Below are 25,612 nucleotides of genomic sequence, written 5' to 3'. Positions count from 1 at the left end.
TCAGCAATTTTGAGCTGATCCATAAAATGCATCTCCATTTAAATAAAATAATCACAGAAGATTTCTAGCTTTCCCTGTACAATAATAAATACATATAAGCTGAGCTGAACTTCCTCCTTCCTAATACACTATAGAAAAAAGTCATACATGATTCTGCTTTGAAAAGTAAAACACAAGGGAAAGAAAAAAAGAAATAATAAAAAAATCAGCTTGATACAAATGACTATTTCTCATGAAGAGGAAAGAAGCACGGATCCTTTAGAAGAGAAATATGTCAATACTGGTTAATAGCTTCCTTAGAAATTACAGTTACAGTAAGCATTAGTATTTGGACTTTTAACCCCTCAAATCACATGGAAGCTGAGCTTGGGGAGAAGATATTCCAGCTATTACTGAATCTCCTCCAGCCTCAGGTGGAGCCAGCACAGGAGTATTTGGGGTTTGCAGAGACAATACAGCCATTTAGGCCAAGAAGCAAAACCACTTCACCCTGCTGAAACTACAAGTGGGGCTCATTTCAGGGTGACCCATCAGGATCTCTAAGGAGCAGAGCGGAAATGACCAGACAGCTTGAGCCTGGAGAACTGTGAATGGCCTGAATTTGAACAGGAGCAACTCCTTCCGTGTGACTGAATGTTAAATAAAAGACCAGGCAGAAAGAGCCTTTCTTGCCAGGGGCTTATTTCAAAGGCAACAGATAACGCAGGCCCTGGCTCCAATTATGGCTACCAGTCCTATCTTAGCCTAGTTTACTTTGGGGATTTCACAGTTGGCAGCCTTTCATCTGGAAGTAGCCTGGTTTGAATAAGCAAAGAAACTTGAATGAGTACTTAACCTTCCTGCACTCCACCGAACTTCCCAGCAGAGAAGAACAGCACCTCCAAGCTTAAGGGGAAAAGGGAAAACAATGGAAAACATATACTCTCTCCAAGGATTAAAGACGGTAAGTTTTACTGGAGCACTTCAAGACTTCCTGCTACGAAACTGCAGCTTTCAAAATCACAATTAGAATTTTAAACCCAAGTCTGAAGATCAAAAGGGCCAGACTGGAAAATACTGCACAAAACTGACAGGCACTAGGATGTAAAACAACTAAAACAGTCCTGGGTTTTATTTATATTATTATTCTTTTTAAAAAATTTATTCCCCATTTCCGCCTCCTTCTTTTGCCTTTTGACATTTTAATGCACCATGTCCATTACTGTATTTCCTCACCGGTACCTTCTAGTCCATCAGCAGTGCTGCATTACCCTGCTGTTGGAGAAAATAATACAGAAAAAGTGCTTTGCTGGCACCAGCAACACGGATTATGAATTATACATACATAGCAGGAGAGAAATAGCTGATGGAAGGTTAGTGTGACTGTGTGTGTGCAAGTGTGCATGTGCATGTATACAAATGCACAGACTAAGAAGAAGACATCTAGAATGCACTTTTTAAACGAATTTATGCTAATTGTGTTTCTCTGTACAACAGAAATTCTCTAATATCAGTGCAGCTTTTCTAGATCAGTATTATGACTGATTAAAAACTTACTAAATTCTTCTCACCACACTACAATGAGGCTGTGGTATCTAACCAGTTGCTAAGTAATTTAGAACCAGAACCACATTCTAGAATGCCTAAAAGTATATCAAAGCAATGCCACATCATACATTATTTTAGAGACTGAACACCACTTCTCACGCATGGGGATCAGCGGGAGATAATGTAAATATCCACCACAATTTAGCAACCCAATGGCCAGGATTTAAAGTGACCAGAGGCTGCAAATAGCAAAGCTGGTTTCCAATTCCTCAGTTTAATAAACTACTGTCTGAATCGTCACCTCTAAAATCAATGGCACTGAATTCTAAATTCACTCAATCTATAAAAAAAAATTGCTTTAATTTACAAAATTGCAACATGCAATCCTGAGAATCATATTAAGGTACATTGAGGTCAAAGGGGTGCCTTCAAAGATAGGATTGCTCCTCATGTAGGCACATCAAAACTCATTTTGTTGTAATTAGTTCAGGTATTGATAACTGTAGATGCACCAGCAAAAGGCTCATTTTAACATCCAGTTGGATGCACATTTTACAGCCACCTAGCACTGAATTACATCTTCTAAGGCCACAATTCTAACAGCATGCAAGCCAGCTGTTTTACAACTATGTTTTTACCTTTCCATATACTACAGTCACACTTTCAACTACTAAGAAGACATGCTCAGAATGACGCTAGAATGAGAGATGCTGAAAGTGATGGTGAAAAGCATCTAGCTCTAAAGATGTCTTTTGACTTCAGGTGCCAACCTGATAATCAGTTTTAAACTAGGAACTTGCTGTAGGAAGCAAAAGCTCAGAGACAGTGCACACATACTCCTGCAAAGATTCAAGCTGGGCATCTACGAACTGAGGAGATCAAAATTGGCTGGTACTAGAAGATATTGGCTAAATTTGCTGCCTTTCACATAAACAGGGAAAACACAATCTCATATGCTTAAAACTGTTTGTTTTTACTGAAGGCTTACTGTGTTGCAGTTTTGTGCACACAGGAGTATTTATCTATCACTATAATAGATACATGTATGGTTCTAAGAAGAGCCACAGTGTGATAAAAGACTTGATCTTTTGGAGCCACCTGGTCCTTGAAGGTCTCCTCTGGATTCCAGTCTCCAGCAGCAGAACCAGCCCTTGGGGTTTCAGTCAATGTCAACCTAAGTTATGAAGAGTCTTTTCTTACATGGATATATTAGGTCTTTAACATAGAGTCCTCACCAGTCGATGCTTATGCTGAGACCAGGACAAGACAAATATAAAAAGGAAAACACTGTTTTGTAGTTCCTTCACACTCTCCTCCTGAAAATGAAGGGAATTACTACACAGGGTACTACAGAGTTATTTAACATTGCCTGCTGTGAACTTTCACTCAGAGCAAGCTTGAACACCCTGGGCAGTGTGAAACAATGAAGAGGTTCAATGAAGAGGTCTTAAAAACACCTTTCTTTTCTCTAGCCTGACATGCTAGTTATCATTTGGGAAACACTGGCCTGCATGCAGAGGACAGACTAGCACATTGTAAGATTTTAGGTTACAGGGAAGGTATTATGTAACTGTAGAAATTAATCTAAGCTTAACATAAAGCAGATCTCAAGATGAGGTCAAAGGCTAATTCAAATGGTGTAAACCTGGTATCTTCCACAGCCACCACTTTCATTTATGTGATTTTTATCTTTTCTAATGAAAAGGGTGGTGGTCTGCTCTGAGGATGATACCTAGGTATAACTGGCTGACACTCAGATCTTGATCATCCTGCCCTGGTTAATGAACATCAATTTTAGGCCCCAGTGGAAGAGATTTTTTTCTGATGCATGCCATTTAAATTCATTTTATACAGCTGCTTAGTGTGGCTTGGCAAGGCAGAGGCAAACCAGTGTTCTAAGTCTAAATGAGACTCCTGAGCTGGTGAAGGACAGATCCTGTCTGTGGATTAATAGCTGAAGATAAATTTCTCTCCCCTATTGATACTTGGCTACTGAGTCAACAAGTTGACCTTGAAGTGGATCACGACCAACTTGTACAGAAATACTGCTGTGTAACCATGACTATGACACAACCTTTTAATTTTAATCTGAATTCTGCACAGAGGAGGGTGTTTTATAGTAATAAAAATCCAACAGTTTTTGAGGTCCACAGCCGAATCTTATAAACTCAACACATTCAAAGAAAAAGGCTGGGCACTGCTCATGCTTGTTGGCATACAGTAGTGGATGTCTTTCCAGTCAGGCAAAGTAGTATGGTGGGAGTGCTCTCCCATTTCACTAAGTTTTGTTTTTTGAACAGGATAACCAGTAGACTTGTGTTCTAATTTTTTGGTTTTCTTTCCGCTTTTTCTGTGCACATATATGAACAATGTTATTAAGGAAAAAACCAAACTAGCAGCTACAGAAAACTGGTAATTAAAACTTGTTAATTGCTGTGACAGCAGCAATAATTTGGGTATTACAGATTTCCTACAGAGGCAACAACTGAATTAACATGATGGCAGGGAAGTCCTTAAAGGTTAAATCTCAAATGAAGATGGACCTGTTTGCGAGGAAGCAACAGGCTGGGAGCCAACACAGATACTTTCTCCCAGTTCTGTAATTTATGATATGGTTACAGAAAACAGTGTGAAGGACTCTGGTGAGAAAACAGTACCTGCGCTTCAGGCAAATGTTTTGCAAAGGATACTTAGTGCTCCTAAAAATCTTCTAGAGACTAGTTTTTCAAATACATGCACACTCAATTACAGGGTACTACAACTTCCTTGAAAATCCCATTAGGAAATGCTGTAATCACTCCTGCAGTACATCATCTCTCAGAAAGAGATCATACTTTGGGGGTTGCAGTTCTCTACCTAGGCAGCAGTGACAATACCACCAAGTCCAGAAAATTTGGCAGCACCGCTGCAGACAAGAACACCAACAATGAAGAGAGAAAGATGGCGCCTGGGTCAGGAGGAGACATCTCATCAGCCATGATGAGGTTCTTCATTTCCCTTTTAGTCACAAGGAAATGGAGCTGTGCCAAAAGCCATGCAGGTGTGTGAGTGAGCGACATGCAGATTTTCACTGTACTGTCACAGTGATGTTAGTAAAAAGAAAACAAAAAACTAAAATCCCCTCTACAATGCAAGTATTTCTGTTTATTTCATGTGATTTTTATACTCCTTCAGCAGCCAGATGGCATGATCATAAACATTTTTAAAGAATGCTAAGGTCCCACAGCAAGTCCAGTTTACACTGCTACCTACCTGTACTGGTCAGGCTGGTGCACTGAGGAGCCTGAGTGTTGCCATAGTTTGGGTGCTGTGAAGAAAACAGCCCCAGACTGGATGGGATAAGTGGGTGACCTAATGTGTGGTGGCCTAAAGCAGAATGAAAGAACAGCCTCTCTGGATTTGATCTGTATCACAAATCCGAGTCACTGTCAAGTACATGTCAAGTCATTCCTTCCATATGCGAGTCTGGAGGACTTGCAGGAATAGCCAAAAGCCATTATGCTTTCTCCCCTACAGTTGACTTGAGACCAAAGAGGAAAACAGTGTGCTTGCAATCTCCTGGCATGAGAGCAGTGTGACAAGTTCCTCCCAATTTGCAGTTTATAAACAACCCTTTTGTCAGTATTTGTGACAGAAATTCAGTGACTGCTCTTCCATAGGTGCTGGATCACTGGAATGGGCAGTATGTGATAGGAAGGCTCCGAAATGCTGCAGTTTTGTCCAGTCAGAGCTAGAAAGAAAAAGCAGTTCTACGAAACTGACTTGGGAGGAAGGTGTGAGATAGAAATGGTAATCATTTAACCGAGTTTTTGATCAAACACCACACACTATGCCCAATGTATACGTTGAATCACAACCAAATGCTTTCCACTTAATACAAAGTCTTTTCTTGCTGTCAAGACCAACAAATGTGAGCTTTTCCTTTCATTCTGTGATTATAAAGAAATCCTGTTCCTGCAGCTGCAGTGATGGCCTATTTATTCCTTTGTGCCTGACCTATCAGCTTATAGCCTAAACCAGACAGACAGAAGCAGACTTCCATAAATCCTACTAGACAGGTCTGTTAAAACAAGCAACAGAAGAAAGGGACTGCTGGTTCACAGATATCTGCTGGAGTATGGTCTATTTTAAGGGAACCTGTTTCTATTTTACTAAGGAAGAACATGAAGCACACTAAATTTACTGTTATTGTTTTAAAAGTTTGCTGCTGCTTATCATTAGTAGCCACCTGCCTTTCAAGTTCTCAAAACAAGAAAGCAACAAATACAGGGACACATTAGCTTCCTATTTCTTGTTTAACATTGCATCTTGGAATAAGAGCAACTCTAGTGTCCACAAACACTGGTCTTGACTGATAAATACCTGGATGAATGTATGGGCATCTGTGTATGCATATGTGTAAGTGCAGTGAGCAACACACACACATAAAAACGTTCACCAGAAGAGTGCAACTAGATTTCTGTAATTCTCAAACATTATGGACCTTCTTGCAACAGAAAAAGGTAATAAATATGCCAGGAATTATTTGAGTCCAGGGAAATGTGGATGTTACTTAATCTGAAATACTTCACTAAAAAAAAAAAGGTTTAACTCCAAATATTCAGGCACCTTAAGAATGACATGAACAGAAAACTGCCTTTTACCAAAACCCATATACAAATGGCAACATGTAGCTATGCTGGCCAAAGGGGAGACAAGAAGACATACGATGGCTCCAAACTCTGCAGTTCTGTTTGCAGGTTCTCTGTTATGGATGCACAATGGCAGGAATCAACTCCAGATTACTACAGATTGGTTTTATGTCCCCTTCTGCCTCTCCCCTCCAGCTGTTCCCCTCAGCCTGCCCTCCTCTCCCCTCTGCAGGCCTGCTCAGGAACAAGAACATCCCGCAGAAGAGAACTGCCATCAGCACTGCTGCTCAAAATGTGGGCAGTAGATGCAAGAGTTGATGGGCAGCTTCATAGGCTTCCTTACTCCCTGGCAGGGGCAAGCTGCTGAGGACATATTAGCTCTCTCTTTACTGGAGATAAAAAAAGTATAATCAGCTGATCAGTTTAAAGTTGCAGAGGGCTTGTCAAATGTCACTGCAATCCTGTGGGTTTTCCTAAAGCCTATAGTGCCAAGAACCAAACTAGAAGTGGCCATCATCTCCATTGTCACAACTGCTTTTTGAGAGGATAATTCAAACAGGCAACAGCATGCTTTCTCCTTAAGAAAAGGAGATGATTAAGAATAAGTATTCTTCGGACACACCATCTCCTCCCAGAGATAAGGGCACAGCTAGAACATCTATAAATGCACATTCACACACCTCTACAGTGCTGTTACTTCAGAAATTACAAGGAAAACATTCCTACTTATTTAAATTTCTTTCACCTGAGCGCATACCTGCTCTGAGCGGAGTTTGCAGCAGCCTGCATCACTGCAGCAGCCGCCTCCTGTGCCTTACGGTTCACAGTTGGCATGGGTGGGCCCATCCCAGGGCCTCCCTGCTGAGACATGCCAGGAGAATTGGGGGTCATACTGCTCATGTTTCCAGGAAATGGTCTGCTCTGCATCCCAGCTGATGGCATCCGTCCCAGGGGCATGGTACCACAAGGCTGGCTTGGCCCTTGTCCATGCATCTGACTGTTGGCATTTATACCCATGCCAGGTCCTGGGCCACTGTAACTTGTGTTGGGCACACCGCTGTATGTCGGTGGTCTGGAGTAGTTTCCTGAACAAAATGATAAAAAGCACAAAGAAAAACATTAAAACTTTTGAGCACATACTTCTATTTAGGAAGTTAGCAGCTGCAGAACTTACACATGTGAACTGAAGTGACCTACGCTGGCCTCAAAGTCAGGACGTTTTTACATATGAGGACAGAGAAGCAGCAGAACAAATTGCCCAAGGAGGTTTTGTAGACTCCCTGCATCCAAAATCCAGTTGGATAAAGCCAAGAGTAACCTGGTCTGATCCTTTATCTGACCCTGATATGAGTACAAGGTCAGTTAAGAACAGCTCTTGAGCACTCTTCCAACCTGAATGATCCTATGAACCTGATTTTCATGTACCCTCAAACATTTTCTGTCTAATATATGTTATGAGGCATCATGAAATAAAGAAAAGCACAGCCTCCAGAGGGTTATCAGCACAGCACACAGTACACGACTGTCTTATGCAGTAAAGAGAGATGTGGCACGTAAAAAGCCCATTACATAAGATCAAGGAAGACTCTTATTTTTGTAATTTCATGTTCTCATTCCTTTGTCTTTCTGCAGTTTCAGCAACAGGCTTCTTGCTCCTAACTGTTCTGCCCATTTGAGTCAGAGATGATTTGGAGTAGACTGGTGAGGATAACTGCTGGGGTCTGAGAAAGATTCCTGCTGCCTCCTGCCCCACCCCTGCTTTCCAAGTAAGTTCAGTTTGGCTATGCCAGCAGAAGGGGTGGTAGCTTACAGTACACCTCCTCTGAGAAAACTAGTCTTACACAAGTAAGCAGCAATAGTACAAAGATGCTAATGTAAGCAGGTGCCTTACGAAGGATGGCTGAACCCAATCTATGTTGTCACTGGAGTAAAGTGCTCTGCTTGCAGCAGCTTAACTCATTTGAGTGCTGATTTTCCTGTCACGTTGAAATCTCAAGAAAAAGCAAGTATACAGCATGCAGTGTTACAGAAACAAACCCAAGCAGCATGAGAAAGAGGGGGAAAAAAAAAAAGCAAGCTAAAGATATGATAGAATACTATTTTAGGAAACATATCACATTGCACTACTTCAGTCATCAGTTTTGACTTGTCTTCATTTCCATCTCATCCAGATTAGTGGAAACATGACCCATTCCCTCCCTGTGGGATGCCACACAGCAGAGTTTCCTGATTACTCTCAGATATTCCCACGCTTATTCGAAGGCAGAAGCCCTTGGACTCTTGCTCTGAATGTGGAGATCAGCCATGCCTCTCCTCAGGCCTCAGCTACCAGGCAGAGGAGTTGGTGGCATCCAACCCCCGTTTGTATTTAAAATAAACATATTCATCCATCATTTGAATGCACACATAATTAACTCATATGCTCCTGCTGCTGTGCTTTCACTAATCTTCTCCTCTCCACCCTGTAACTGACTCACTCTACTACAAGATCTCCTCGGCGAGAACGTGTGAGACCTACACTTCCCATGGAAATGAAGCAACCATTCTCTCCTGTTTTAAAATCCAAGTTTCTGCCTGGGGGTCCTCATGGAAGTATGTGGTTCAGCAGAGATGAAAGGCTCCAGATTCAGCTTTATGCTGGCTTAAGACTGCCCTGTCACTTCTCCTCCTCCTCTAGGCTTGGCTGCTGGCAGCTGACTGTTCTCTGTTCAGTGAGCCATTGCCCCCAGCCGGAGTTTTGGTTGCTGAGACCTGCTCAAGCCACGCATCTGATCCAGCATATGTGACTACAAACTGAAGGGCTGACTAGTTTCACACTGCTCTGCTATGTGTTACAGGCAACAGCACACAACTTGGATGTTGCTCTGGGTTTCCAGCTGCTTTGTGCAAGAAAAATGTAATACAGCAAGATAGTGTATATGTGCACTCAAAGATTATGCACAGCAGTTAGCACATCTTATGTACATGCTATTAGTAACACTACTTCCCAAAGCGAAGCAAATTCCCTCCCTAGACTAGCAGACCTGATATCCATGATCACTGGGAGCTACTGTCAGTCCAATTTACATAAAGCCAATTTGTTTTGTCATTTAGGGTCTACGAAGCACATTCAGCAGCACGCGTGGAGGAGCAAACACCAATGCTAAAACATTACCGCTGTTTTGATGCTATTTTGAATTGGGACAAAAAACGTAATCTTTTGTGCTTTGGCTTTTCCAGCATATGCACAACACAGAAAAAAACGTGGAATCTTCTCCATAAAAATATGTGGCTCAGTTAAAATAGCTTCTAATCGTTCATCTCCAGGGATACACATCCAAGAGCACCGGGAAGTTGTATCTTTTTAGTAAGGAAAACAAGTTTCAATGGTTTTTTCCATATTTTTTTTTCCCCTAAGCATTTCCTCAATACCTCAAGTACTAGCTATTCTTATACCTTTCCCAGACCATAAAAAAAAAGGCAAAATAAAAGCCAAACAAAATACAAGAGGAATTGCCAGGAATGAGGAGTGCAATCTTATTTCCATGTTTCTCTAATAGATTAGTAATTTGTTGGCAGTGGCTTTGACAGAAAACAGATGGATGCAGCATTAAACACAATGAATGCAGCAGATGCTAGGCCAGCCCACATCAGCTGGACGTGTCAGGCAGCCAAGTTCAAGAGCCCACACTTTTCAAGTGGGTACAAGCCTGGCAACAGCGGCTGCACAATACTACTGAACAACTCCTCCCCTCCATATCTGAGGGATTTTTGATTCCAACTCCCCCTTGGCAGACTAGAATTGTACCCAGAGAGACTACATCTCTAATGCATGAGAAAAAACAATGCTGTAACAGGAATCAGGAGGAAAAAAAAAAAGTGTAATGAAGATAAAGTATAAAAAAGCTGACTAACAACCTGCCAAAGACAGATGTTCATACTTACTGCTGAAACCCTGGTCCACTTTGTTCAGGTTTGCTGAACAAAGTGCTCTGAGATCTTGCCATTTCTAGGCAAACAGAAAAGAGGGAAATTTGAGAACTACCTGTTAGCTTTGCTCTCTGCTTTAGAGACATAGATCAGATGCATCGTATTAAAAATAGCATCTTAGGATAGTTCCAGAATTTTTTACATGTGCACTTAACCATCAAGCTTTTCTTCCACAGACAATTTAGCTGTGTTGTTCTGAATTCCTCTAAACTATTTTACCCAGGGGACTTCAGTAAGACACAGCTGATATTTAAGTCTTAGCTCCACAGGCTCTCGCATACATGGGTCTGGATTCAGAGGTCCAGACTCTCAAGATACTCAGGGCATCTCATCCTTAAGATGCTACCAATTTTAATTAAAATCGAGGATTAAAATCAGTGGGAGCTAGACAGCAAAGTGCTTTTGTGAAATGAGTCCAACATTAAAGGTTACAAGGCACAAATACTCAATTCATACTACTTTATCACGAGCAAAAGGGGGTTTAACTTATAGTGAAGCTCTGGGGAAACATATTCAGTAGTGATTTCCCTCTTTGTTATATCCCCACAGAACAGCTTTACTGCTGAACTGAGTAGGAAAAGTTAGGAAGACAGGATGTATTTCTGAGACATTTTACTGATCCACAGGAAGCTTTTCCCTGCCCCGGTCTTAAAAGATCCAACTGACTACGGCATCCGACTGCTCTCCAGAGTGCATTTAATGGACATTTTGCTGTGACAGCAGTCTGATGCTCGGGTCATAGACCAGGGCTTCATTAGCCCCCAAGCTAGATGTTGTCCAAATACAAACCAAAGAGATTCTTTCAGTAACAACTTCCATCCTTGCTCTGCTTTTCTTTCTTTTTTTTTTTAAATTTATTCTTGGGGACAGGAAAATGCTGGGATTTAATAAAAAATTAAAATTAATGTTCTGTATTGCATGCTCCTGTGTTGTATCCCAGACACACACAGAAGTGTGGAGCCAAAGCCATTTATTATTTTTGTAGGAAATGGTTTCAGAGAATTGGACTAGGACCCAGTACAGAGCTGCTTCCTGGGAAAATACATTCTGCTCTTATTATAGATCTAAGTGTCATGCAAACACACAAAAATCAAATAAATCAACCATAGGCATGAAATGGATCATTCTGCTCTTATGAACTGGGGGCTAATACTTCCAATCCAAACTTAATGGTGTAGTCTTTACAATGGTGAGCAATTCCACTGCACACAGGACACTAGCCTTAAGCAATGGTTTTCAGGACAGCACATAGTGAAATCCAGTATTCAAAGCTGGATCAAAAGCTTAGTGTCCAGACTGCTTTGATGCATATATGAAAATACAAGTAGTCCTGTCAAATCCAGCCTAAGCTTAACAATATTCTGGAAGAAGGCCTATGTGAACAAAACATGGAAAACAAATCAGATCTGTGAGAATTACTTTAGTTTAATAAATTAAGAACTTGGTTTCAACCCAGGTAATTTTTAGTATATTTCCTATTTTGGCAGGAAAAGGCATATGGGATAACATTATTATATATTCATCATTGCTGGCATATTATTATGCTTTGTAATAGGGTATGTTAAGAGTTGCAATTATAGATTACTTTTATTTAAAATGAAAAAACGCTATTAAAACCTTAAATCCAGGTAAACACATAACGTGGAATATATCACTATCGTCATACCTGGATTTTATTAATGGTTAGATTAGCCTAGTTAAAATGTAGTATTCTTCTGGTCTAATTGTTACCTATAGAGCTGACAGTCTGCAAGGCCCTAATTTTATGATGATCAGCGCACAGAACCACTGGTACCTTCCAAACACTGGCAGAAGAACATGGTTTTCATCCATCACACTATTCACCAAACCCTTCTGAAGCGGCCCGTTAATGACAATGATGCTCATTTTCTTCCTGTCCCTCAAGTTCACTTTTTAATAGCAGTTTCTTCCTGACCATGACCCATAAAATCATTACATAGGCACTTTCATCTACAGAGGGAGGAAAAGAACTGCTGAACTCAAGCAAAAAAAGAAAGTAGTATTTGGCGTGTTACTTAAATGCATTGATTTAGTACAAAAACCTTTCCATTCAATCAGTGTGGATGGCTAATGTTTTACTGCACTTGACACCCACTATTCCCATGGTTCGGAATCTCAGCAGCAGCAGTACAGCTGGAAGTCAGGATAGCACATCATAAATCCACTGGATTTTTTACCAGTTAAGCTAGTTGCTCACTGTGCAGATAAAACTAAGCACTTGGACAGCATTTTATGGCCACAAAATGCTTTCCAAATAAAAGGAAAGCACCAGTCAACTGGAGTTAGGTAATTAATCTTTGCACATGGCTATAAGGCATTACTAGCCCCATTTTATAGTTAAGGAAGGCAAAGCAGAGAAATGAATCTACTTGCCTAAGTTGAAAGATGATGTAAAAGGCAGAGCCAGAATTAGAAACTGGGAAATCTTGGCTTGTAGCCCTGTGCTCAGAACACTAAACCAAACGCTACCCAGGGATGAAACAGAAAGGAACATTGCATAGGGCAGCAATGCTCTTTGCAAACAAACATCAGAACTAGTTCTCAGAAACTGTGGAGACTAAAATAACCATCCTTACTAGCATAGGCCAGTCATTGAGCCCTACAGAAATTCCCATTGCTGGCTCAAGTCCTTTTGGAGGCTTTTAAGTAAGAAAGCAATAGTAGGAAGTGCTGAAATAGAAAAGCTTCTTTATGTACCTCTAAAGAAAATACTGACCCTTATATATTCTGTGGCTTGACTTCAACTTCATTAAACCCCTAAACAGATGCATACTTTATAAAGGTTATCCATTAAAGGCAAAACAATAGACAAGTTCAAGGTTGTCCAGGGGCAGAAATTGTGTATTCTATTTTTGTTTTACTCCCCCACCAATTTTGTCCAACAAGCAAAATAAAAAGAACTGTCTCTCTCAGTCTAAAGGGTTAGTTAAGATTCACAAACCATATGCATTAGAGCTCAATATTCTATTTCCACAGTAGCCACTGTATTATTATGCTTGTTAGAAGACTTTACCCTCGAAGTCACCACGCAATTTCAGGTTGGCCTTGGGATTTCATCCAAGAAAAAAAGACTTATTTTGGGATTGGTGTTGTGACCCTTATTCCATGCTCGCTCAAATGCAGCCTCATCACAGAGATGACATGCTTGGGCTCCTAAACAATAGACCTGGCAATGCCACAGATTCATCATTTCCTTGCCTAATTTAGGTCACTATTTTTACACAGAGAAAGGTGCTAATAACAGAAACAGCTTCTTCCACAAGGTGCAGCTCCACCTTGGATAACAGCTTTATTTGTTTAGCCCTTTTTTTTTTTTTTTTTTTAGGGAGAGTGTTGTGTGTGTGCTTCTGTTGTTTTTAACACACCTACCCACATATATGATACACATATATATAGAAAAAAAAAAATTACTGTATCTATTACCAGGAAGCATTTTACCTTGTGGTCCATACTGGCTCATCTGAGGCCCATAAGTACCACTTGAATTACTCTGCTGAAAGCTACCAATTCCAGGATGCACTTGACCTCCAGGTGATGGGTGTGGTGACATGGAAGGTCCAGTTTGTTGAGGTCCATACTGTGACATTTGGGGGTTCCTCTGTATGCCTGCCATGAAACCTAAAGGGAGAAAAGTGACAAAGCAAAAATTAATATTCAGGTAACGGTTCTTTGTTTTTAAAAAATCTTTGGCATTAATGTAAACCAACCCTCTTTAGTTATCTCAGACTAAGAATACCCAGAAAACTGCTGTTGTTCATACAAACAAAACCAAACACATCTCCAAGTCAGCAAAGATGTCTCAACCACCAAAACCTACACATAGGTTTGAAATCCTTTACTTGTAAAATAAAGACAGGGCAGTACTGCTTAGTTACAAATGGGTGTTAATTTTAAAATTAAAACAACTTTTAGGAAAAAAAATTAAAGGCAATTATATGCATTACCTAATTAGCAGTACTAGGGAATTTGCCTGATGACTTACGGTAGGAGTATCACGTCTTCCAAAATTATATGTTGCTACCAAAATGCCTCACTTCAGCATATAGAAACTAACTGTAAATACTCCTCTGTTGCCAACAAACTCACCAGAGCTAAAATTTACCTCTGTGTGAAGACTAGTCTTACCAGCCAGAAATAACAGTTGTTTTGTTATGTATTTGTGCTCTAGGTCCTTCTTCTACTCTTTCCCCAGCACATTCTATGGCATTCTCTCCTTTTTCTTTTTGCAAATGTATTAATGAATCCCAATTTAATTTAAGGTTCAAAAGCTACAGCAACAGGCCTAGTGAAACGGTGTAAAATTTAGAGGCTTCACATAAAGGAACAGAACTTATCCTATTAAATGAAGGAAGAAGAGGGTTTTGTGGTGGGGTTTTTGAAGTTTTCATGAACTGGGAAAAATGCTGCAATCCTGCCTGTGAAATGTCCGTGTAGGGGTGCTGGTTTTCTAATGTTTTATACCTTGAATGGTTTTAGTGCTGCTTCCAATGTTGAAGAGGATGTGCTGGAAAAGTTTAGGGATTTTTTTTTTTTATTTCTGGAGGAAATCCGCTTTCTTTCCTGTTCTGCTTGCATATTAAATTTCATCTTTCCATTTCCCTGCGGGGCAAAACCCATGCGTACCACAGGCCAGCGCTGGCTGTGCTGCCATCGTGCCAAGTGAGGAGGGAGCCCCGGTGTGTGGCTGCCCAGTGGGATCAGGGCCCTGGCACTGCTGCATTCCGGCCCATCCAGCTGCCAGCCCAGGATCCCGCGCTCTGGGGCCACAGAGAGCTGAAGCCTTACGTATCAAAGTTGCCCCTTTCCAATCTGCCCCGTTCCTTTTAGTGGCATGTGTGTGGGGAGGTGTGAACTTGAAAGCCAAGAGACACCTTGCCTGGCAGCACTAGTTACACCTTTCCCTACATGAGGGAGGGAATAATAGAAAGGTAGAACAACCAGAAGCTGCTGATGGGAGGATCAGAAAAAGAAGGGAAAAGGGGAGAGAGAGGCAAAGGCAAGTTGTGAGGACAGACAGACATGGGTGACCAGGAGGAGGCAGAGGAGACAAAAGGATGACTATCCCACAGGACCGGGGTGTCCTCCCACTGGTTAGCACCAAACATCACCACCCCCCTCTCCCAAACACTCAATGCCTGATTAATGAAAAGAGGTAATTTTTTCTGAGCCATAATCAGATGTGTGATCAAACTCGTAACTGAAAACACTGAGGTGCAGGTCATAAGGAGAAAAACCAGGAGATGAGATGACTCTGCACCCCTTGTGCCCAGTTCTTTCGTGCAACAAACAGCTCAACCTCTATTGTGCTAGAACTCCAACTGCAAGATTTGGCAGAATATGCATCAAGTTCTCCTGATCTTTGTGCAAGCCCCAAGACAAGGAACTTGATCACACCTGAACTGCTAAGTCAGAGCCTGGCACTTTCTCTGGAGGTAGAGCAGACATTGACACACGGCACAGAAAAAACTGAGTGCAAAATGGCAGCTTGGAAACTGGTCTGTACTGGTTGGAAAACTCCACACTTCTGCAAAGGAAAACTTGCATGACCTTCTCCATTTAGCTGTATTTTGGAATAGACCCTTTGATTTTTAAAACAGTTCTACCCTCGGTACAACTCTTATTACAAAGCCTATGTCTTCTGCTGACAGTGTTGGTAAGTAATTTAGAAACCTAATACAATCGTATGGCTGCATGAAATAAATGCCCATGTTCCTGACAGACATACACCATATATATCACACTTGTGGGATCCATTTGAATGAAAAAATTTGTACTGGTCACACTAAGATTTTTATTATAAAGACAGTGAAGTTACTCCTGTGTCTAGTACAAAAGTGAGGGGGGGGGTTTTCTGTTCACCTTTAAATCTATATGAGGCAACTTTCCAAACACTGTGCTAGTGATTAAGGTTTTTCAGCCCCATTATTATTGCAAGCAGTACTTTTCTTAACACCACAAGGAAGGGTGATACACTGAAAAGCTACTGGTACAGTAATTTCCAGTAGTGATGCAGAAGGACTGCTGGTTGTTGAAGCTAATGGAGAACATGGACTAATGTCGAATGAAAAACATGGAGATTATCATTTTTAACCAGCTCTGCTGGTTGTCAAAAGGGCTTCTCAAGGCACCAGAGTAATAAGTAAAATAAGTGTTTCTACTCAAATGACCTCTTCTTCAGTAACCTCCTTCTCATTCATTTCAGATGCTGTGGAATGGACTGGGCAGCTATGTGTACAGTCATAAATAAAACATGCCAGGAAGAGAGTGGGGCCACTTGTGTCCATCCAGATAAACCTTCCCACTCAATCCTGGTAATCTTATCTGTATGACTTTTGTGCACAGTCCCTTGTCCTGCCTTATCCATGCTCTGGGCTGCGGCTCAGGGAGTGCTAATGGGCATTGGCCAAAACTAAGCTGAGGGCATGCCAGTAACTCAAGAGCACAGATAACTGTGTGATACTACTCAAACTCATGCTCTAGCCTTAGTTTAATAAAGATGTTGATTAACACAACAAAAAAGGAACACACTCCTAAACTGCTTCTGACGTGAGGCATTGGTTTCATCATCTCAGACAGTGTAAGATTCCTCTCAAATCAAGGCTGGCTTTGCTATCTTTCCTTGAAAGAAGATGAAGCATTAAGACAGGTAAAGAATTAAGGAAAAGGAATCCTGAAATTCAGGAAGAGTATCTATGCTATACTGTGTTCTGTTACTGTCTGTACGGTACATGGAAGCATGGCGTCAAAACAAGACATGCTCTAATTTCCTTCCAGCGAGCAGAGGAGTCCTTTCAGCTACAGATATGATGTAGAGAAGCTAAGAACAGTTCTTACTGTGATCTGGATTCCATTACAACATAGAGGAGTCTATCCTCATCAACCTCCATGAGAGCCCAGTCAACATTCAGAGATCAGTGCATGAGTTTGAAGTATTTCAAATATTTGCAGACAGATCAGATGTCTTAGAGAGAAAAGGGTTCCTGGTCAATACATTAACATGCATGCATCATAAAGAAAAAACAACATCAATTCTAAAAATCTTATCAGAAATGAAAGGGAGCAGCTGGCATACATTCATTTTTCCTTATTTACACACATTTTCCCTAGTGTTCAACATCATTTTATAGCCGATACAAAAACAAATAAATTTTCTTCCACAAAATTAGATCTAAGATAAAAGTTTTCTTCTGTAAAGAAAGGAAGTAGAATTACATTAGAGGTGCACTGGAGTAATGGTAGTGGAGTGATTCAACAGCCAGACTGCATCTGACACGTCAACCCCTGTGACAACAAGGTGAGCTGTTCTGTCTTTTAAACTGCTAGGAAACAGCTATGAGTTAAGCCTTTAAAAACTGCAGTGACAACATACTCATCAGTGAACAAATCTACTCCCTTCCCTTAATATTAGTGATAAAAAGAGATAGAGGTGATGCTTTACATGCCATCACAACAAAACATTACTTATTGAAAAAACACTTGAGTGGGTTTTGGCAAACTAAGCTATTTCAGAAGTAGCTGAATAAAGTGACCCTGTCAGAAGCATTCTCCTCGTTTAGTTAGCTGTTATACTACATTTACATACGTGAAGAATGACTGTATTAAAAACATTTTAACAATGCAGAATCATCTTGGCAATTTTTTTTGTTCTCAGTGGAAGAGTAGCATACTATTAACAATTATCACACCATAGCAACAATAAAATATGTTTGCATGTTCAAATAGAACATACATATAGGGTTTAAAAATGGTCAGGAAGCATTTTATTTTTCTTCTTTCTTTTTAGCAAAATATAGAGAAAAAATATAAACTGAGCAATGCTTATGATAAAAGAGTTTCTGCTCCTTTGATGATGGAAAATACAAAAACGAAGCCTCTGTTGTCCTAAACAGCACTAACACCTGGTAATACACTATATATATATAGCCACATATATAATATAGCTAATACCACTTATGATGCCTTTTTAAAAACATTTAGAAACTTGTCTTTCCCTCAGGCATATATATACACAAAACAGATACACAACAGTAAATTACTAAAGCTTCATGAAATTATGCACTAAGGTTGTCTTAATTACATTTGTACGTTGACCAAGACAAAACCATCTGTTTCTTGAATACTATCTCCTTAGCACTACCCATGAAAAACACCTACTGAACGTGCTGGGTGCTGCTGTAAAATCTCAGACGGATTCTTCTGACATTTTAAAATCTTGGCTTGAATATGAAAAAACCTTACAGAAAAGTAGAAGCTCAAACAAAAAGGAAGTGACTACAAAGGAACAGGTTATTGCATATCAGTTGACAGACAGCAACTGTCCACTGGCACACACTTAACCCATGGTCAATGAGAGGTCTTTTGATTTAGCCAGGAGTAGTGCATTGATTTTCATGAATGAATTAAACCTGAAAACATGTGGAACACTTACTCATTTTAAGCTCACAAAAACGTTGGAGTTTACAGCGATAGCAGATCACCATTAACTTACACATCTGATAAATAAAAAATTAGGAAAGGTACGATGTGCAACAGTATATTGTAAAAATGAACTTACCTAAGTAAAAAATACACAGGGCTATGGCTCTTTCTAGAGGGGCATGCTTAGTGACACAACTTGGGATGAAAACAACTGAGGAACCTTTCCGAATAAGGAATAAGGAAGTTCCCCTTGTTCAAGGGCAGAGGCTGAAGAAAGGGCTAGACAGGCTTATTACTCTGAAAATCATGGAATAAGAAAAGTAAAAACAGATTGGATGCATACAGTGTTCATCAACTAATTAGAGAAAAATAACATAAAATCTTGTACTTATGAATCAGCTCAAAAAAATTAAGTACGTGAAGAGATATTTTCCACTACCTCTAAAGGAAAAACTTGTGTGTGGGGAGAATCACAGAAATTTCCAATGCTTGGTATTTCAGCAAGGCACTGGTCAGTACCCTTGAGAAAAAAGAGCAAATGTTTGCACACCCATGACACAAGTTTTTGGCAGACCTTCCTTCCTCAGATAGCAGTTTGGGGTCTATCCACTCTCTCAGGATTTTCAACAGAGAATACAACAGAACTGCAATGGATCTAAAGCAGTGACTCCCATATCTAGCTCATCTGTGGACAAACAACACTGAGATAGATGTGTCAGGGTAAAACTAAACAAATGAAAAGCATTATTCTGTGATTTGGCACCCTGTTAGCATGGCAGGATGCTGAGGAACATCACAGTCAGACTGAAACGCTGCCTAGCCCACCCATTTCAGATGGCAAGGACAGCTCAGGAAGGCTTTGGACTGATGAACCATGTCTGGGTTTTTGCCCAGTTAAACATGTCCACAGTCAGCACCTCAGAGCACTGCAAGGAAACATCCAACAGAACACAACACACACATTAATTGTTTTAGTAATTGAAAGAGTTGGTTATTCTCACATAAGCCGGTGATACCAGAACCCTAAATAAGCAACCAGATTGTCTGCAGACTGTTGATGGTACTTGAATGAACATCTTCAAATGGTGTGGTCAAACCTGGAGATGTGTGGCTTACAGACAGCAGGAGCTAAGAAAATATTATTGTGCCATTGCTTATGGGAGGCCAGCTCTACCTGGCCATAAACTACTTACTGTCACAGGCAAAGAATGGCATGGTACCTACCCCTAAGGTGCTACTTAAAATAAACACTGAGAAGGACACAGTGAGGGAGATTTAGGTACTGGAAAAAACCTAAGCAGACAAAAATGTTATACAGGTCTAAACAAATAACAGCAATTAAGAAACTGGTGAAGGTTTGACCCATGTATCAGAATACAAACCAAGTAAATCAAGTGAAATCATGTGGGTGGCATAAAAAAACCTGGTATCTAGAGCAAGCAGGCACAAGATTTCTTTACATTTGAGATACCCCATCTTACTTTCATTTTCCAGAAAGCAACCTTAATAACATATGCCCAGCTAGCCCTATGTTTGACACACACGAAGCATCTGACTTAGCAATATGCACCACAGGGTGATGGGTTGGTGAGCATGAGTGGCTGAGCCTGCAGTGTCAATCTCATTTAGACACTGCAAATACTAATTCTCAATATTCCTGTCCAGTTAATAGGCAGGTAAAAGAAATAAGAAATCAAATAAATAAAACACCTGCACTACACCAATGCAATATCTTCACATATAATATTTTATAAAAGCTAAAAAAAAAATATTTAAAATTTCTTCTTTCTTCTCCAATCACATTCTATTTTTAACAAGAAGTCCCAAAATGTTTTTAGGAGAAAGTTCTTCTTTGAGAAAAAAGAGCAAATGTTTGCAAACCCATGATACAGTTTTTGGCAGACTTTCCTTCCTCAGACATTCTCTCTCTCAGTTCTTCTGAGAACTGTTCTTCTTCTAATGAACTGCTCTTCTTCTAATTAGAGGTTCTTCTAATTTTTCTCCATTAACCATGAAAAAACATAATCAAGTTTCTACACTGAGCTCTTTTTTTCAGCCCACATAAAATCCCACATAAACCATGTCATCTTCTCCAAGTCCATCAGAGCACCGCTAAAACCATGCTGAAGTTCTCTAGGCTAGAGTTAACAGTGACATGATTTCCCTCTGGTATCTGGACAATTTATTTTCACAATGGCATCTGCTAATATCTGCAGTACAACCACCACATTTCTTCACATCCATTCAACAAAGAATGTTTCTTTGCTTATGTGAAACAGCAATGGAAAACATCACCATAGCAAAATTAGTTCTTCCTGCAAAGATCACTGCAGTATTTCTCGTTTCCACAGAAAGACCAATGTTCTGTTTAAGAAAAAGTGCTGGACTGGTTTTCTTTTTCTTTGAAATTATTTTCTTATTATGCTTTAATATCTATCTTACAGTCTCCTCACTGTTTATTTGTCTGACTGCTTCTCTTCACAATGTGAATAGCTTTGGGGAAGATGGAAACTAATGACCTAGCTAAGGTTTTAACCCAGACCCCCTAGTGTTTTACCAGCTGTGCTATTAGGTTAACTGGCTGAATCTCCTCTGCTTCTCTCTCTGATATTACAAAACCCCAGTCTATGTATAGCATGCAATAATGTTTAAATTTTTCCCACCCCTAAACCTCCCTCTGCTACTGCCTAGCCTTGAAATTCATATAATCTATCATTGATAAATTAGAATCTGGGGAAGGATCAGACAGATTACCCAGATGGTAGCCAGGGAAGAAATACCCAACCTTTCCTAATGCAAACCTTGCATAACGCTCTCTGATGCAAATTTTAAGTGCTATACTGAGGACAAAGAAGGAAAGACATCTGTGGAGACGTTCATGCACAGACTAAACAAAAACCACATTGCTCATCCCCCGTTTTTCACATAATTTGTTACTGTAATATACCTTACACAAGATGCTTTTACTATGGTGCTTGAAAAATCAGGGTCACAGTGACTTGCAGTACAAAAGCGCCCACCCTGCCCTCCCAATTGCCCCCGAAGGGAATCCTGAATTTCAGTAGGTAGCTTGGGCTGCTAGAATTAATCTCAGCAGCAACATGAAAAATCTGAGGAGTCCGTCTGCTTTGCACAATCGACATTTGTTTAAGTTTTGCTAGTAACATGCACACTTAGGAAAATCACAGAGGAGAGCAAAGAAGGAACAGCATTTTATAATGTGTAATGTGCAAAGCCTGCAGGCTTAATGGTCTAAATCTCAGGTTTGAAAAATTTACCCTCCCCAGATACTGCTGTTCAAAGGTTCCTTGGATCAACTCAGATCTTCCTTTTCATGAAGTAAATATATTGAAGACCACTATATATATATTTTGTGGACAAGACTAAAATATATGTGATGTGTCTTTTCTGTTGCACACATGTAAAATAAATCAAAATGTTTCTTTCAAAAACACAAAATGAGTGTGTTGTCCCCAGTCCCAAAATGCCTTTGCCTCAGTCTTATTTTTACCATGATTTATGATTTGACTGATTTTTCCCTTCCTTGATTTGCAGCTGTTCCCTGATGAGTGTTTATTCTTTTGGGATCCTTTGGGATGGTAGGAATTATCCAGTGATAGCTATAAATATATACATTATATAGATTTCAACTCAGTGTCCTGTATATTAATTTAAAAAGACATAAAGGGTCTTAGATCAGAGGTTGTTTATCGTTACAGAAGCTTTATAAAAAGGTTAAGTTAGGTACTGAGGAAGTAGAGTGTCCTGACAACCATGGTGCTGCTGAACAGGAAGACCACAGGCAGCTCCCAGTTTATAGGCCATGATGGGAAGCTCTCCCAGGGACAGGGATAATACCCAGTAACTTTACATCAAGCGTGCGACACCAATATTGACTGTCACTCTGTCAAGTTCTTCATCAGTAACTGCTGTAGCTTATCGTGCTCCCTGAGCCCAGAGGCAGGGAATTTGATGGCTGCCTAATGAAGTCACAGGAAACTTTTCTATTGAGAAGTCTCTCTGCTGGCAACTGTATAAACTCTCTCAGAATAAGTGAATTCTGCTCCCTAATTTCAGAAAGAGAATCCCCAATTTAGTTTAAAAAATGAAATAAAGATTTATCTCCAAGTATAATGAGATTTAACATCAGCAAAAAGAGTGCAATGACCAGCTGCTGGTATACAAAATTTATTTGAGACCTCACTCTGGGTTTTGATTGTACAGATATTATTACCTACTTCACATCCTACTTCTGCAGTCTTGCTGTGTCCCAGCATGGCTTATCATATGTAAATCATACTCTTTTGTCCTCTGATTCTTCTTGCAGATGGCCTGCTGTATATTTAGTGTAGGCCACAACTAATCAGATCAACCTAAAGCTGAGACTGGCTACTGTATGTCTTAAATCCAAGTATAGTCTGAAACCAGTATCCTCAAATGGCGATTGACTTCTTTAAGAATTAACCTGTTTTGGCAGAGTTAACGTAATTTCTAATACTTTTGGCCAAGAAAACCAGGTCTTCCTGAAACACTTGAGAGACAAACAGACACAAAACTATGCACTCCACAGCTCAGGGAGAAAAACAGTAACTTTTCATCCCAGTGATGTTGATTACTAATCAAAGTAGACATATTGTAAGCTTTTTTGCTGTGCATTGCTAATCAAAATAGCAAAGAAAAATAGCATGTACACATTTAAAAAAACTGCTCATCACACTGACACTGTATTTCAGTGCACTTCCACTTTTACAGTCAAATTAAAAATACAGAGGTAAAAACGAATGATGGCCCGATCTTTTTTAAAGACTGTCGCTAAATTCAGCACTCACTAAGTTGAGAAACTAATGCAGCTTTTTGAGCCACCGAAGAAGCTTAGTGCCTGGCTCTACTGCATGGCTCTGCCTTCACACACAGACCCTGCTCCGTGTACTCCTATGCATCATGTTCCTACTTCATCAAGTGACTTGAGATAAAAAAAGGATGTTTTACAGAGTTAGTGTGACAGTTTTAACTAAAACCTGCTTTTCCTCCTTATGCGATGCACTTTTTCTGCTTATTGAGGGCACAATTCCTCTAACCCCAGTTTTCCAGGCATGAAGATTTCCTCCCAGCCTGGCAATGTTCCTGCATACCAGACAGAGCTCAGCTCCCCTGCACTGACCCACTTGGAGAACGCTGTGTGCAGAAGAGGCACTCAAACATACCTGTGGCTTTGCACTCTATGCATGTCTCAAGCATCTTTCTTTAAGAGCCTGAAACACTTCAGTCTACATCAAGTAAACTTATTACCAAGTCTGATTTAACCTTAAGTGGTGTCATCGTTAACATGGCAAGCAGAAGAATGTTAATGACAAGAATCGTTTTATTCTCTAGCTCCTCAGTGCTCTGAATAGATCCCAAATCCCCAAATGAGAGCAAAAAACGTATTCTCAGGGAAAAAGTCTTTTTAAGATATAAAAGCAAACTACAGTATCTTTTTTGTTGCAGTAAGAATTCTTTGATCTATTTTCTTCCTTCTGGTTTCTCTTTTTAAGAAGAAAATAGATTTCAGGGGAAAGAATCTCTACCATCAAATGTCAGTATTAAGCCATAAATCTGATCAGGAATTGTAGGTGCAAAACACCTGATTGGTATTCTGTGTCTTCCACACAAGCAAAAACATTTATATTTTGTTAGAAGAAAATGCATGACAGTGGAATTTATGTGATGACTGTGTATAAATAAGTATGCCCAGAAAACAGTTAAAGGGGAGAAAAATACCTGTATGAAATCTAATGGGTAAATTAGGAAATTTTTAGTTACATGAATTCAGTTGCTACTACTTAGTGTTTGTAGGGAAGCACAAAGAGAACATCAAAATGCCTGATCACATCCCATCTGTTACAACCTCTTACTGGATAACATCTTGACTGCCAAAAAAGCTATTTAAATTTACTACATTGCAGCTACTGATAAATATCACTTCTGTGAAGATCTAATACTAAATAAGGACAAGATCTGAGGATAAACCTTACAAGCAGTAGTGTCAGAAAGATCCAAACTTTGCTTAGTCTAACACCTGTACTATTAAGAGCGTGCAGTTTCTTACTCCTTGTCCCTGTCTGTGACATGTTTTTAATAGAGCACACAACTGTACAACACTCCTCAAAAGCTGGATGTCAACATGGAATGAAATAAAGGTACAACAGAAAGAATGACATAAAAAAGAAAAAAATGAAACGGTACTAGGAGAAGGTAATGGAGAAGGCAGCAACTTCTATTCAACAATTTCGGAGGTGCTTACTCCAGGCACTGTCCACATAGATCTGACAGGCACAGAATGCTGCCATGAAACTGCCTCCAGCAATGGAATACATTTTCCAGCACATCACAGCAGCTGCAACGGCATCAATTCTGCTTGCAATCCATGTCCAAAAAGAAAAGTTCTCAGTGGTCCTATTTCAGCATATCTCAAGGACTAATTAAATCCTCATTACTATCTTCTAATTATTCCAGTGCTCTGGGATTTCACTCAGCAAGTCCCCAATGGTGCATTAGATGAAAAGGGTTAAATAACCTGTGTTGATTTTGAGACTCCAGATCTATTTCAGACCTTTAGCATATCATCAGCATTATCATGAATATTTAACTATGTACCGCTGTGAAAATTATAAGGGGAAAACAATTAAAGATTTTTTAAAAATTAATTCTGACCCATATACATTTGCACTAATAAATAAGGTTTCTTTAAGTATCCCCATTATGAGAGTGCTTGCTAGAGTAATAATGTGAAGTCATTAACTGTTTTCATTAAATTCCATGGTTTTCAGGAGCTCCCAATTCATTATTTTAATATAAGACTGAAACCTGACATCTACATACCCAACTGCTTAAGCATGAAAATACTATTTAAAAGCAAGTAAGTTTTCTAAGCTTTTTCAAAATTACATAAGGAACCATTCATTCCTGCAGGGGTAAAAGTGCCTATTTCAACATCATTGTGACACATATTCTCCTAATAGTGCTTGCAGAGGTGAGTGTTCATAGAAGCAAACAGAAATCTTCAT

At 39.9% G+C, this 25,612-nt stretch overlaps 1 protein-coding gene across 9 annotated transcripts in view; it reads right to left on the bottom strand.

Moving 5' to 3' along the window:
* ARID1B (AT-rich interaction domain 1B) overlaps positions 1 to 25,612 on the bottom strand; it is a 327,301-nt gene that overhangs the window by 52,103 nt on the left and 249,586 nt on the right. For all 9 annotated transcript variants that reach the window (XM_048299613.1, XM_048299618.1, XM_048299620.1 and 6 more), the window contains 2 exons: positions 13,587 to 13,766; positions 6,916 to 7,243 (listed from right to left, as the gene is read on the bottom strand). In XM_048299613.1, the coding sequence (XP_048155570.1) occupies positions 6,916 to 7,243; positions 13,587 to 13,766 (508 nt within the window). The remainder of the gene's footprint in view (positions 1 to 6,915; positions 7,244 to 13,586; positions 13,767 to 25,612) is intronic.

Source organism: Corvus hawaiiensis, chromosome 3 (assembly GCF_020740725.1).
Source record: "Corvus hawaiiensis isolate bCorHaw1 chromosome 3, bCorHaw1.pri.cur, whole genome shotgun sequence".
In the NCBI taxonomy this organism is placed as follows: Eukaryota; Metazoa; Chordata; class Aves; order Passeriformes; family Corvidae; genus Corvus; species Corvus hawaiiensis.
Note: the sequence above shows the minus strand (reverse complement) of the source record. Positions and strands in the feature narration are given on the sequence as shown.